Source organism: Brachionichthys hirsutus, chromosome 2 (genome assembly GCF_040956055.1).
Source record: "Brachionichthys hirsutus isolate HB-005 chromosome 2, CSIRO-AGI_Bhir_v1, whole genome shotgun sequence".
Lineage (NCBI taxonomy): Eukaryota > Metazoa > Chordata > Actinopteri > Lophiiformes > Brachionichthyidae > Brachionichthys > Brachionichthys hirsutus.
The window spans coordinates 8,466,169-8,479,862 of NC_090898.1; the positions used below are offsets into that span (position 1 = coordinate 8,466,169).

At 41.7% G+C, this 13,694-nt stretch overlaps 1 protein-coding gene across 1 annotated transcript; it reads left to right on the plus strand.

Annotated features, from left to right (window-relative positions):
* Positions 1–224: 224 nt before the first annotated feature.
* lmbr1l (limb development membrane protein 1-like) lies at positions 225–10,738 on the plus strand. Its single transcript, XM_068745720.1, has 17 exons — positions 225–287; positions 3,882–3,966; positions 5,239–5,272; positions 5,626–5,765; positions 6,285–6,388; positions 6,512–6,635; positions 7,527–7,595; positions 7,680–7,744; positions 7,855–7,927; positions 8,026–8,112; positions 8,230–8,306; positions 8,425–8,502; positions 8,585–8,658; positions 8,807–8,897; positions 8,993–9,059; positions 9,948–10,109; positions 10,635–10,738. Exons 1-17 carry the CDS (start codon positions 225–227, stop codon positions 10,718–10,720), a joined length of 1,479 nt encoding a protein of 492 aa, XP_068601821.1. The 3' UTR covers positions 10,721–10,738.
* The last annotated feature ends 2,956 nt before the right edge of the window (positions 10,739–13,694 follow it).

The following is a 13,694-nucleotide window of genomic DNA, read 5'->3' on the forward strand; positions in this document are numbered from 1 at the left end:
GCTGGCCCCGCCCCCTGCCGGACCACGCCCCTATTGGTTTATCAGCGCTGGGTGAAGCTAAACGTTAGCTCGGCTGTCTGAGCGCAGTCCGGTCCGGTACTCCGGTTAGCAGCGGGGGAGCGACCGGAGCCACAAGAGGATGAAACGTGTTTAAACCATTTAATTCCCCCCCCCCCCGCCCCTCCGCGCGTTTACGCCTGAGGATACTGCTATGCTTTCGGAGGATGGAAACGGACGACGTGTCGGTTAGAGAGCAACTTTTCCACAACCGTGTCCGGGAGACCATCGTGAGTAACGCCGGGCCGCCACAATGCGCAAATATGCAGATCGATTTAACAAATGCGTCCTTTCGTTACGGCACCTAATTTGCATGTGCTAGTTTAGCGAGTAAAGTTTGGGTTTTTTTGGTTTCTTGCGTGACTTGGGGATAGTTTAACACTCGTGCGTAAAGTCACCAGGGTTGGACCGCCAGTATGTGTTTAAATAAAACTATACTTTATTACATTGACTTTATTTCGCAGTCAATGCCTTGGGCCGGTTGTGATGACCTTTGACCTGGATGTCAGAGCGAGCTTTATTTTCTCTCTGCAATGATTTGGACATTTTATGAGGACAGTTTCACTGCGACTAACGTTATACTTTTAATGACGCGTTAATTTACTCTTTTATCCAACTCCAACAATCTGTTGAACTTCAGACTTGCCATAAAGTGCAGATTAGGTACAGCAAGTCACATTATACTGACCTTTAACCCTAAAAAGTTACAATCAAATGTCACATGGGAAGCTCATTTCCCAAGATTGAATAAATTCCCACAACTTGTTGTGTGGGATTCTGTTTTGGAGTGATTTAGAAAGGACATAATGTCTGGAAAAATAAATAAATGGAGCATTCACTTTATCGAGGTCAAACTGCTACACAAACAAAGTTTGTGTAGGTTGGAAAGATCTCTTGCCAAGTCAACATATCGAGATACCGATCTACCTGACATCCTCGTCAAACAAAGGAACTATTTTTGGCACGTGTAAGCGCATCCATCATATTACAAGAAACTGCAGTATTAGCTGGTGTCAGATCCACGCAAGTGTTTTTATTTAAAATTTAGGAATAGATAATAGCGATAATTTGGCAGAAATTATACCAGGCTAACATGCAGGTCACAATTAAAACATATTTTTGTTAGGTTTTTGCATTCAATTTGTAGAGCTCTTAAAAGTGTGTATTCAGTGTGGTGGAAGATCAACAAGTATTGATGATTAATAAACCTTCATTGAAAATCAGCCTTGGAAAATGAGGACTGGGCAGTTTTCCCATTTGTATCGAGCATCACAAAATGTCAGCTTGTTGTGTTACTGTTAATTTGCCTTGTTTAATATTGTGTGCTCTGCCGGCTGGACTTGTTACAGAGCGACAGCGAAACACAAATTCTTCTCACTTGATTTGTATTTTTTTTTAATCATCCATTTTTCATTCATTGTTTTGTCCTCATGACTCAACCAACAAACTGGATTTGCAGCTGTTGCTAGTTGTCTCACTAAATGATCAAATATTGAATGATGCCTCTTGACCTAAAATACAAAGCTGTCCACTTTTCTTTAGATAAAGATGGCGTTTGAAGTTAATTCCAGCTGTGGATTAAATCTTGAATGGGTTGCGTCCAGCCTGTTCTCTTGCATCTAAATGATGGCAGACATGCATTGTTTGATGATGCTCCAGAAATTGAGCAGACAAATATCCCCTGGATTCTAAATTATTTTAAACCCTCGCCTGTGTTCAGTCATACAAATGCAGCCCCTCATGCCGTGACTGCGTTTGTATTCTTCTCATGCAGCATTGTCTCAACCCACACCCACCTTTGCCGCCTGCTTTTCATAGTGTTACTAAATCGCTCAGCATTATTGATTATATGCAGGCTGCGCTGATTGGTTTGTCTGTATAGTCCATTCTCGTTTGCGATGGTGTTCTTATTAATGATCATTCACACTTTGACAGTAAATCCTTGTTTCTCAAATATTAACTGCAATATTATTTTATTCTGTATATCGATAGCCATAATGTCGCTCTGTTAGGAAGGTCTAAGCAAATCATTACTGCAAGTTATGCTGGAATGTGTCCAGTTTCTTTCCGATTTCTTGGCCGAGCAACAATTACTATCAAACGGATAACAAAGCTAGAAACACCAAGTTTGTTATTTTAACAGTTCTTATTTGTTTGGCATTGTATCGCTCTAGTATGTTGTCACTATTGCAGTTGTTGTTAGCTCGGGGCGTAACTTCTACCTGCATCATAGCTACCTTCCTCGTCCACGTATCTCTGAGCTGCCATGCAAATATTTCCAACAGAGTTGCGCTCCTGTTGACTTTCCTTTCATCTCTCACTCAGGCATTACACTCCTCTGTTGCCAAAGAGATTCTTTTTAAATTTCCAGCGGCATTGTTCTGTTGTCACTAGATGCTGGTTTCGTAACGCCCATCGATTGATATGCCTTTCAAGCAGCCACAACCGAATGCACCAACACACACAGTTGTTGGCTGATTCCAGAAAGGTGTGTTTTCTGCTGTGAAGGCTTTTTATTTATGTCCAGTTCTCTGTCCAAATAATTTTAGTGTCTTCATTTCCACTTGGTGGAGGAAAGCTCCTATTCGTAACTCCCAATGTGACTTGCAGACGTTCATTCATACTTTCCCTTCTTTCAAACTTTTTTCATTCTTCAAACTTAAAATTGTCATTGTAAACCGATGTGTCCACCAGTTTCCTTCTTAAGATGAGACATTCCGGTGCGTTTCTAATAAGTGATGAGCTTTTTGCAGGCTGTTCATTCTGGACGGGGGTCCATACATTTTCATTACATTAAGATGTGTTTTTTTTTTTAATCTCATGCAAGTGACTGTTCTCTCCTGTTGTATAGAATCATCTTGCATGTATTTACTTTGGGTGAAATGTCTAAAGCTTCGAGGACTATGTATTTCTTGATGAATACGTTGACCTTAATTCTGTTGCTAGATTTGGGTTAGTGTCTGACGGTAATCTTTACAAGCCGTATGGGGGGTGTCGGTCGCTGGTATTAACCCTTCTTTCTTTCGCGCGACCCTAATCCGTCCAAGGTCATCACTGTCCCCGAGTTCACTCTTTTGTTTGAATAAGAAATCATCTTCAAGATCAATCTGTCGCTCTTACTCCTGGAAAAATTGTGAATGGTTTTGCATCATCGCGTTGTAGCAAAAAAAACAAAAACCCATTGTGTTTGTTGTGTGTTTGAATCAAGTACTCAATCATTATGCTAACATTCATTGGTTTGTTTGGCCATCTGTCTTCCTCTTTTCATAGGATTACTTTAAAATGTATTTTAAAAAAAATAAGACATGGCCCACAGATGAATCCATTGGATTTGACATCATCATCCAGATACTTGTTTATTTCATTGTATTCATATTGGGATAACTTCTTAGATTATATGTGTGAATAAAAACTAATTGATATTGCCTTTACAGCTAGCAGACATTATAGCTTTATCTGGATCCAAGGAATCCAGACTGTTTAAATTTATAGGGGTTTTAAAACTTAACTACTTTGTGATAATTAAAAACAATACTATTGATTTGCTGTTCTGATCATATTTTAGTTGAAAATCTGCTTATTCATTTATGTGCCAAATTTGACTTCTCTCCAAAATTATCTGCTTGAAAAATTGCAATGTTCCATAAGGATCAATGGATTGCTTATTGGTTAGAGTGGACAGAACGTCTTGCTTACAAGGTGGTATTATCTATTTCTGATTAGCTGCTAAAAACGTTAAAGAGATGACATGTCTATTCTGGATACATGCTTAAGTGATGCAAGTTAAAAAAAATAGCCAAATAACTGTTCTGTGTCCCCTGCAGATTTGCGTGCTCCTGTTTACATGCCTTTACATCGTGTCCTACCTCATACTTACCCATTTCAAGAAAGCAGCAGAGTTTGTCACAGGTGAGTTTCATAATATCCCCTTCCTAGATTTTAATAAGCACAAAAACAAAGACTGCTCTGAGAGAAAGTTTCCTATTAAAGGTTCATGGAGAAATGCGGAGAGGGGAATTTTTAACTGCCAACAGGCAGTGATCACATCAGAATTTGCTCTTCTTCCCACACGTTACGTCAGACACATTTCTAACACGGTTTATTTTAAAATTATCATTTGATTTGGAGTCAGAAAGTGGTAGATGGATCCCCAATGGGGACAATCAGGTCTTAATAGGAAATGTTATCACATACTTTTCCCAACGTCCCATTCATTTTTTTTTTTTTTTTGCATATATATGTATATACCATTAGTAAATGCATATATTAACTAAGGTTACGTACATGCATATGTTCACCCTATGGTGCAACGTTAAGGCGAACCAATCCATGGATGGGTAATGTGTTACGTGACGTTACCCACCTCTTCCTGCAGTGTCCATGTGGATCGGGGTGGAGGAGACTTGTGGAATGTTGCTGCTGTAAAAACAGACTTGTGCTTTTGAGTTGCAGCTTGCTCAATAAACATTTCATTTTGATCTGATCAGATTTTTCCACGCTCAAATACAGCCAGTGTGATGAAAGTGGCTTCATTTGGGGTGAACTCTTACTGCGTTTAATGGCTTTTGTTTTCGAAACTAGGAACGATGTAAATAAAATATGCATGATCAACGCGATCACAAAGACCATTTACGTGATAACTCTTATTTTATTATTTTACGATTGCCACATACGCTGGATAAACGTAATTCTTGTGAGAACTGTGAGGAAACCGGCCTCCTTTGCTCATGACTATTATCTTTTCAGATTAATATCCCCATGCAGACAGAACAACAACAAAACTGAACTATGGAATTACGTTTGTGCTGCAGATCCCTCTGCAGCAGTGGGCTGGTCCGGCAGTTACATAATCCATCCAATAACCGGTCACTATTGAAACCACATGCATGGTTTTTTGGCATGACACTAAGCATTAGTATACTGTCATAAACTGTCTGTAGCAACAGCAAAGGAACGCTTGTGCCCTTTAGCACAAAGATAATTGTGCAATGACGTTCACAGGAGCTACTTTTGTCGTTGAAGTCCAGAACTGGTTTGTACTCGTCACGGTTCACCTTATTATAATGACTGACAGACTTTGCTCTTTTTTTAAATTTATTATTAAACTGTCCTCCTAACAGAACCGTCCTTGCTCACCACAACATAATTTATAATCCTGCATTTTTCTCTTCTCTTTTTCAGATGACGTTGAAGATGCCACAGTCAATAAAATAGCGTGAGTGATCGAATTTAAAATTCAATGATCGACTGACCCACAGCGTTCTTCCTCTCTCCCGGTATCTGATTAGTACTCTTGTGACTAGTTGAGCATGTACCTTAAATTCAACGTGCCTTGTAGCGTCAGAACGCCAGAAGCTGTAGTTTTATGGCTCTTTTTTTTGTGCAAGTATGTTGTTATGTAGCGGTTGGCCAGGATGGAGGCACGTCGGTGTCACTGTGCCCTTTGCCCCCCCCCCCCCCACGTGCTGGCACTGCATTACCTTATCCTAGCCTTTCACCCAGATGTGTTGTTTGATTAGAAACAAACGAAAAGGACATCACTGACTGCTTCTCTCTCTCTTCCTCCAGGCTGTGGCTGTGTACGTTCACTCTGTCTGTTGCAGTGTGCGCTGTGCTCCTTCTCCCCATCTCTATTTTGTCCAATGAGGTGTTGCTCACCTTCCCACAGAGCTACTACATGCAGTGGCTCAATGGATCTCTTATCCATGGTACATCTTTAATTAGCTCTCAACAATAAACCGCTAACAACTGTGGAAAACCTGTCGAACAACAATCTAAATGTGCTTTTGGGTCACTGATAATAACCTCCTAATCAATATGGTGCAGGCCTGTGTCCAAAGTGATCATTATTGTGGACAGTGCTGCTGTGTGTATTCATAGGTTTTTTGTGTGTTTCTGGGGGGTTCCTAGATGTTCTTCTGTTTTCTAGCTGTTGCTTCTTGGTATTTAATTAAAAACTTGGTAAAAGGTAAAGTCAATAGTTTTGAACCCCCAAAGTAAACCAAATGTTTGAATCCACTCTAGTTGCTGCACGCTTGTGTTTATTAGTGTTGTCTGTGTGATTTGTTGGGCGTCACTTTATTCTACATAGCTTGGCATAACTGTGCCTCCTAGTGGCGTACAGTGGTACTGCCCAAATCCCTCTCTGCATGTCTTGTGTATTGTGTGCGTCTTTTCATTGACAACTTGCTTTTGACACGTCTCTTTCGCTCTCTCTCTCTCATTAGGCTTGTGGAATCTCGTTTTCCTTTTCTCCAATCTGTCCCTGGTCTTCCTGATGCCGTTCGCCTACTTCTTCACTGAGTCGGAGGGATTTGCAGGGTCAAAAAAGGTAGCAGGGTTTTTTTTCTTCTCATCCCCTCACGAATGGTGGCTCGAGATGCTCGCTTAATAAAAACATGCATACAAATTCATAATATCAGTGGGTGAATGAGAGCTGTTTTGTTTCCTGAAGGGGGTTATGGCACGAGTATATGAAGCGGTAGTACTCCTGTTACTGCTGGCGCTGCTTGTTCTGGGCATTGTGTGGGTGGCGTCGGCTATCCTCCATGACAATATAGCCAGGAAGAGCCTCTACGGTGAGCCACTTGAATTATAGCGCCCTCGGTGATGCCTGGTTTTAATTTTTAGTCATCAGAAGTCTGTTTATCCATAATGGTGCTTTGTCCGGAGCGTTTCACAAACTATACACACTAACTGCACCAAACTTCACAGATATATTAATCATCATGCGTAGTTGGGCCTTCTGAGTTTTGTGGAATTACACTAATTTAATTTTTAGTTATTTCAAAATATGTCATTTTAGCTGACTGAAGTATATAGATTAAAATATTTGAAAATAATCCCCAGGCCTAACTGTACTCTAGCTCGTTGCAGTTTTTTTTTTATTTTTTTTTTTAATAGTAGTACACATCAGGTACAAACAGCTAATTAAAATAGATGACAAAAGAAAATTCCCTTTAACTATAGCCTGTGGTGCCCAACATGTGCAACACATGACATCAAAAAGTAAGGAAGTATTGTATAGGTGTTTAAATCTCAGCTGTCACCACTTTGTTATGTTTGCAGTACATATTTATGCAGGCAGTGTAAATATAAATAATTCATTGATCGTTATTCAGATAAAAGATTAAATGATTGTGACAATAATGATCAGGCAGTCCTTCTCTGAGGGTTGTATTTTGTCTGGAGCAAATTGTATTTGCTTTCCCGACTCGTAAATCAAACACAAGTAATTCCTCCATTAAATATTTTGATTTTTGTGCAAATGTTAGAATATGAGTGTTTTTAAGGGTTCTCTAAAGGGTGGTCTTTAGATGTAACATCTGAAGCAATATACAGCAGTCTGGACCCCCCAAGGAAGGGAGGATGTGTCATAACTGATGCATTTGTTGTATATTTTTTGTGTTTGGGCTGGTTGAAATGTCGTCTTCACATTGTTGCTTACACTCCCCTCTTCTGGATTTCAGACTTGTGGGAGTATTACCTTCCGTACTTGTACTCTGGCATCTCTCTGTTTGGAACTGTGCTGCTTTTATGTAAGTTTAAAGCAACCACATTCACTTGAGCGGCTCTGAAGTGTGGCGTATGACTTGCACATCACATTCGTGTGTTTCTCCCAGTGTGCACTCCCTTCGGGTTGTCCCGAATGTTCAGTGTAACCGGCAGCTTATTGGTCAAACCACGGGTGAGTAGCGGACCCAGGGGGCTGGAATAACACACAGACCAGACTCTACATGAATAGGTCTGGCTGCAAAATGCGGTTTGCAAACTGATTTGTGCCCCCCCACCCCCCAGCTGTTGGAAGATGTGGAAGATATTTTAAGCTGCACCTCATTTGAGGAAGACTCGCTCTGCAGGAAACTGAACTGTGAGCGTGCCCCCGTAAACGCCCTCCGTTACCATTTTCTGATGATTCGCTTTGAAGTGAATGACCTTTTATCTCTATCCTGCGTCATCTGGTTGCAGCTGGCAGGACATCGTGCTGGGTCAAGCTGAATGTGGATGCAATGAAAAAAGATTACCAAACGGTTCAGAGCAAGCGCATCGCTCTGGGTAAGACTGACGAAACACGCGGTTTAATGCTGGCCTTCTTTGTGTTGCCATGTTCCTTTTTATTTATTTATTGTAGCTGCTACTTTCGATTTTTTTCCCCCCGGGATTTCCTTCCAGAATCGCGTCGGAAAGCCTCTCCATGGCAGAGAAACTTGGGCTATCCGCTGGCCATGCTTGTGCTCCTTGCGTTGACGGTACTCGCTGTGTTCTGCAGTGTGTGTGTGTGTGTGTGTGTGTCTGTGCATATTAAAAATAAAATAAAATCCCTCGTTGACTAGCATTGTTGTGTAATAATTTTGATTACCTTTGCAGGTGATGTGTGTACTGATGGTCTGCTTCAATGTGTTGGAGCTGCTCCTGGATGAGACGGCTTTGCCCAGAGGAATGGAGGTGAGCATTGCATGCCTGCTGCCCCCCCCCCCCCATCAATCATTTGTCTCTACTGATGATGCCTATTTTTCTTTCACTTGAGGACCCCCACCTGGGGATGGCCTCCTTCTCCATGTTTGGTTCACTGGGGGCTGCTGTTCAAGTAGTCCTCATCCTGTATCCTTTTGATCCCATTTACCTGTAGGTGTGTTCACCTGCAGGTTGTCATCTCTCAAGCCTAACGCAGCCACTTACTGGCTGCTTGTTGTGTGGGTGTGATGTTGTTGTTGACTGATTTCTGTGTTGTCCTTAATGTGACGTTTAGCTACCTGATGGTGTCCTCGTTAGTGGGTTTTTACAGTTCTCCCCTTTTCACTGGTCTCCTTCCTCGTGCAAAGGACACCAACGTCACACAGGTATCTGGCGGCTAACCTTTACATTTATTACGCCCTTTATTAGTGTTCTGTGCTCATCCTCGTAGTAACCCTTCTTTTATTTTGTTATTTTACAGATCATTGCGAACTGCATGTCACTGCTTATCCTGAGCTCAGCACTGCCTGTGTTTTCACGCACGCTTGGTAAGGACGTGACAATACTAGCGCCATTTCCTGATCCCAGTTTGGTGCTCATCATTGAATCCATTCTCATGCGTTCTCCTGTAATAGCCGGAAGCCCATCTGTTGTAATTCCACGCAGCTTGTCCTGTTTAAGTTCCATCTTGTCGATTGCGTCTGACTCCGCTTCAAAAAGGACAACCCTGCTTTATGGCAGGGGAAACGTACCTTTTAGGATGTGGAATCACTTTTGGAATAATTTGATTGTTATGACAGAAACAGAAACGTCACTGATGTTGGTTTTCTTCGGGATATAGTTTAACTTTTTTGATCTTTCAAATTTGACGTCTGTCAGGTTGGTTTCGGCTAATATTTGTTGTTATTGATTATTAATTTTCAATGAGCCATATAAATCTAAATATTCTGGATCCACAGAATCCTAGCTGGATGTGGATCACACTTGGAAATGTGGTTCCATTGTTACTTTTTTTAATTATTATCCAGGCATCGTAGGCGTAATGTCAGAAGCAAAATTCTTGTCGTTCCATAACAATGGTAAAGAATTCCTTGAAAAGATTTATGGATCCAGGTGATGATCTTTTAACCTTTTGAGATTATTCACTCTGCTATCCTGTAATGCGCTAAATCTCTGAAACGACAGACTTGCTTTTCTCTCTGAAGCCAGATAGATCTCATTATATAGTAATGTCAAAAAGAGTATATTTTGACATTTGAATTTATAATGTGCCCCATTACAATTAAATTGGAACTCTTAATCAATAGCTAGCAAATCTCTGTCTAATTTATGATAAACATTTTACATGCGGTTTGAGTAAACTCCACAAGGGGGCGATTGTATGTCATTAACCGATGAGGCATGCGTGGAGAGTTAAAGGAACTCTTCTCTTCCAGGGATCACCCGCTTTGATCTGCTGGGAGACTTCGGACGGCATAACTGGCTTGGGAATTTTTACATCGTCTTCCTGTACAACATGCTGTTTGCTGGCCTCACCTCTGCCTCCCTGATCCAGACAGTCACCTGGGCAGTGCAGAGAGAGCTCATTCGTGCCTTTGGTCAGTCAGTCCTTCATTTGTGTTTTATTGTGAAGCTTACTGTACGCACGCAGCGTACGGTAGTACTGAAATGTATTACATTCTGGTCGGCTGTGTCTTGCCGTTTCCCACATTTGGCCCCGTTTCCCTTCTGGGCTGGTCTCTCTTCCTCAGATAGAAAGAACACAATTCTTTCAGGAAAGTGTATTGGGACAAGAGGAGATTCAGTCCCCTTGGGGATCTTCATGCACACCGCCCTGGACCCCTCACAGCACTCAGCCCTCCACCCAACACAAACAAGAGCCTGGACACACACGCACACACACACACACACAGTTCCCTTCCTTGCAGTACAGATAGCATCTCTGCACCATGGCAGCTCTCCTGCACTTTCCCATTGCCTCCCAATTCACTTTTGTTCTGTTATAAATAGACATGGATTTGATGTAAATCATTATTTTACTTAGCTTTGCAAGTTTCGTGCTCCACCTTGTGATTATGCATGATGTGATGATCCTTTCGCTTTCTTTCCTTCTTTTTTTGCAGGTCTCCACAGGCTGCCTTTAACTGTGTCACGCTCCACGGTCCCATTCAGACTCCTGCTGGCCAGTGGACTGTCTAAAATCCAGTGACTTTCCCCTTGGCACTGCCTTACCTATTTTAGTATCTTAGCCACTTCAAGTGGAGCGCCTTGAATTGAAGGCATCTGCAATGTATTCCATTTGCCAGTCGGTACATGGGTTGGGTTGCAGCATGCACAATGAAGGGAAAAGGTGACAATCTGTCTGACGTCCCGGAGAACTCTGCGTAAAACTATTGAGTGAACTTTGAGACAGGGTCCAGTTTTATTACGTTATTCGACTGCAGGGACAAGCACTGCCGCAGGTGGATAGCCGAGTCATGGTTTCAACGGGATCAAGGAAAAAAGAGAATTAAAACCAGACGGGCTGTGCTGCCATCGTGGATGGTGACGGAGCCAAATTAGAGAGGATCAAGTGGAACCATTACTGTTTCGTCACATGTGACATTCAGCAGTTATTTACAAATATCACATTGCAACTGTGACATAACTTCCTCTTCCTGCTGCAGGCCGATTGAATGCTCACTATTTATTCCTCACATTTTACTCTCCAAGGTTTTATCATCATTTTAAAGCTGAGAATCTTATGTTTGACGGTTCAGTCCATACCAGTGTTGACGCACTAGAGGAAGACTGTCTTGTGCACAACAAGGACACAAGATGCAATCTGTAGATCCGCAGAATACACAGGGAATATCTGAGTCGAGTACAAGACTGTGAGTTCCTTTACCAAATCGGTCTACTAGAATCAAGATCATTTTCCGTGGCGATGTGTCACTGAGCAGGGTTTATACTTCATATAGTATCTGACGGTAACCTTATTGAATCCGAAAGTGACTATCAGGTGTAAAAATGAAACTTTAGACTTTAATCGCAGCATGACAATCACTCTGAGGAATTTCTGCTTTTTGAGAAATCACATTGAATTATTAGGAGTTTTTGAGGGGAAGTGCAATACAAGCAAAGCAAAGAGACACTTTAAACGATGCCAAAAGTACTTTCCAAATTAACTGTATTCTTTCTGTGAAGTCTTTTTCTTCTTCTCATTACTCTGTTAGACATTGAGTGGATGCTGAATATAGCTTGAATGTTTTCAGAAACCAAATGTGACCATCAATCCATGCATTCCTATTTTTTTGTACTTAAAATCCACTCAAATGTAATCCACTATCTCATCAACATGTTGGTGATCCTATTGCACCGTTTGACTTTGCTGCTGTCAGCGGGTTCTAATTCTCTGTTGGGGTGACCAGCAGGGGGCAGCGTCGAGCTAACACCCTCTGTCTTGAGGCTGTTCTTCCTTTCAAGCTGGGACAGTTAGTTATTATATTTCCCTATAAATCTGTGCACTCTGAGGTTTACTTCTTCCACTTTTATTTAGTTTTTTTGGGGACCACCTTTTTTTGTATGATGTCGCATTTTTAGTTTTATTTAAGGACACATTAGTGTCTATGCTTCACATGTCATTCTTAGGATTTTAAGTTGTTAAAAATGTTGAATGTGAACCTATTGAGGAAAAATAATCTTTAGAGTCATTCTCAAAGGTTGGAAAAACTTGTGGTTATGGTTTACCTTTGAAATCTCTTTATGTTCAGATATTCTGAACTGAATTTTTAACCATTGTTTCATGAGAAGAAAGCAATAAAAATCATCCTGTTTTTTTTTTAACTGTCTCCTTTTGGTACATTTCAATGCAACTTTTATTCTAAACTTATTTGATGCTTGTTACATTTGATGAAATGCAACCACTTGTGACTGTTCAGATCTCGCCTGTGGCGGACGTGTGCGAGTGGCGGAGGCGTCTGTCCTCTGTTTCCCCCCACACTCCCGTTGCACTTCTTTAATCAGCAGCAGAAGAAAGCCAAAGTTTGTCCCGTCTGTCAGCAGTGCCCAGCCACGACGCCATTACAGCCCGAGCCCACGCTTTCCCCGCTTTGATGCAACTGCCAGATAAAAACCCTGCAAATCAACAGGCAACGTTCACTTGCATTCGCTCCTTGGCGTCCCCACTACCCACCCACCTCTTCCATCCCTTTTCCATCAGTTTCTCGGTTTAAGAAACCCCCCCCCCCAGCCCTGATTAATTTCTCCTTGATTTTTGATTGCATTTCTTGTTTTGTTTTGTTGGATGTTTTAGTTAAGCTTATTTGATGTAGGCTTTGTTTTGCACTACGGTTCCTTTTGCTAAAAGGAAATGTTTCTGTAATATTATTTGCACATCTGGAAACCGGTTACCCTCTGAGGAAGTGACATAAGCGCCACATAGAAGGTCCGTGAGGGAGAGGTTGTCTTTTAAAAGAATGGAGCCGATATTCAGTGTGATTAATGTTTGAAAATAGGCTGTTTGTTTGTTTGTTATTATTTAAATGTATTCCTCATCACATGACTTTCACAGTTTGACCGGTAGTTTAAAGAAATGCCAAAACTTAAATTGAAGTCTGTCTGAACACTGGACTATTACACGGTGTGTTTTGACTTTTTACTACTGTAAACTGGATTTCTTTATTTTACTTATCAAGTTTCATACAGAGGGAGCATAAATCAGCTCTGTGTCATTTAACCTTCAGTTTAGTTGGAGAAACACGGTATCACCTCTCCTTGCAGTAAAAGTAAAGGTTGATAGTGCAGTCGGTGTGTCCCAGCAGCCTCGTTGAGTAACACACTATTAGCTGTCGGGCACATCGGGGACGAGGCGGGAGACGGCCGACTTGTAATGGGATGAGATAGGCTATCTTTATTGTCAAAACACAAGAATGAAGGGGGGGGGGGGGGGCGGCGACAGATTAGCTTTCCTGACGTCGCCTGTTTGAAGTTCATGCCAAAGAGCATTAGCCGTGTTATTCCTTCGTTTTGTAGCCTTTCAAATACAGGACCGCTCAGGAAAAGGCGAGACTGACTTGCTAATCAACTGATAATGGGTCACACACCGTCCGCTTGCCGTAGCCGCCCGCCGTCCTGCATGCACGCTCACGGCACACTTGCCTCGCCCAGTCGACTGGTGCAGGCCTTTCTTTTATTGGGTGATT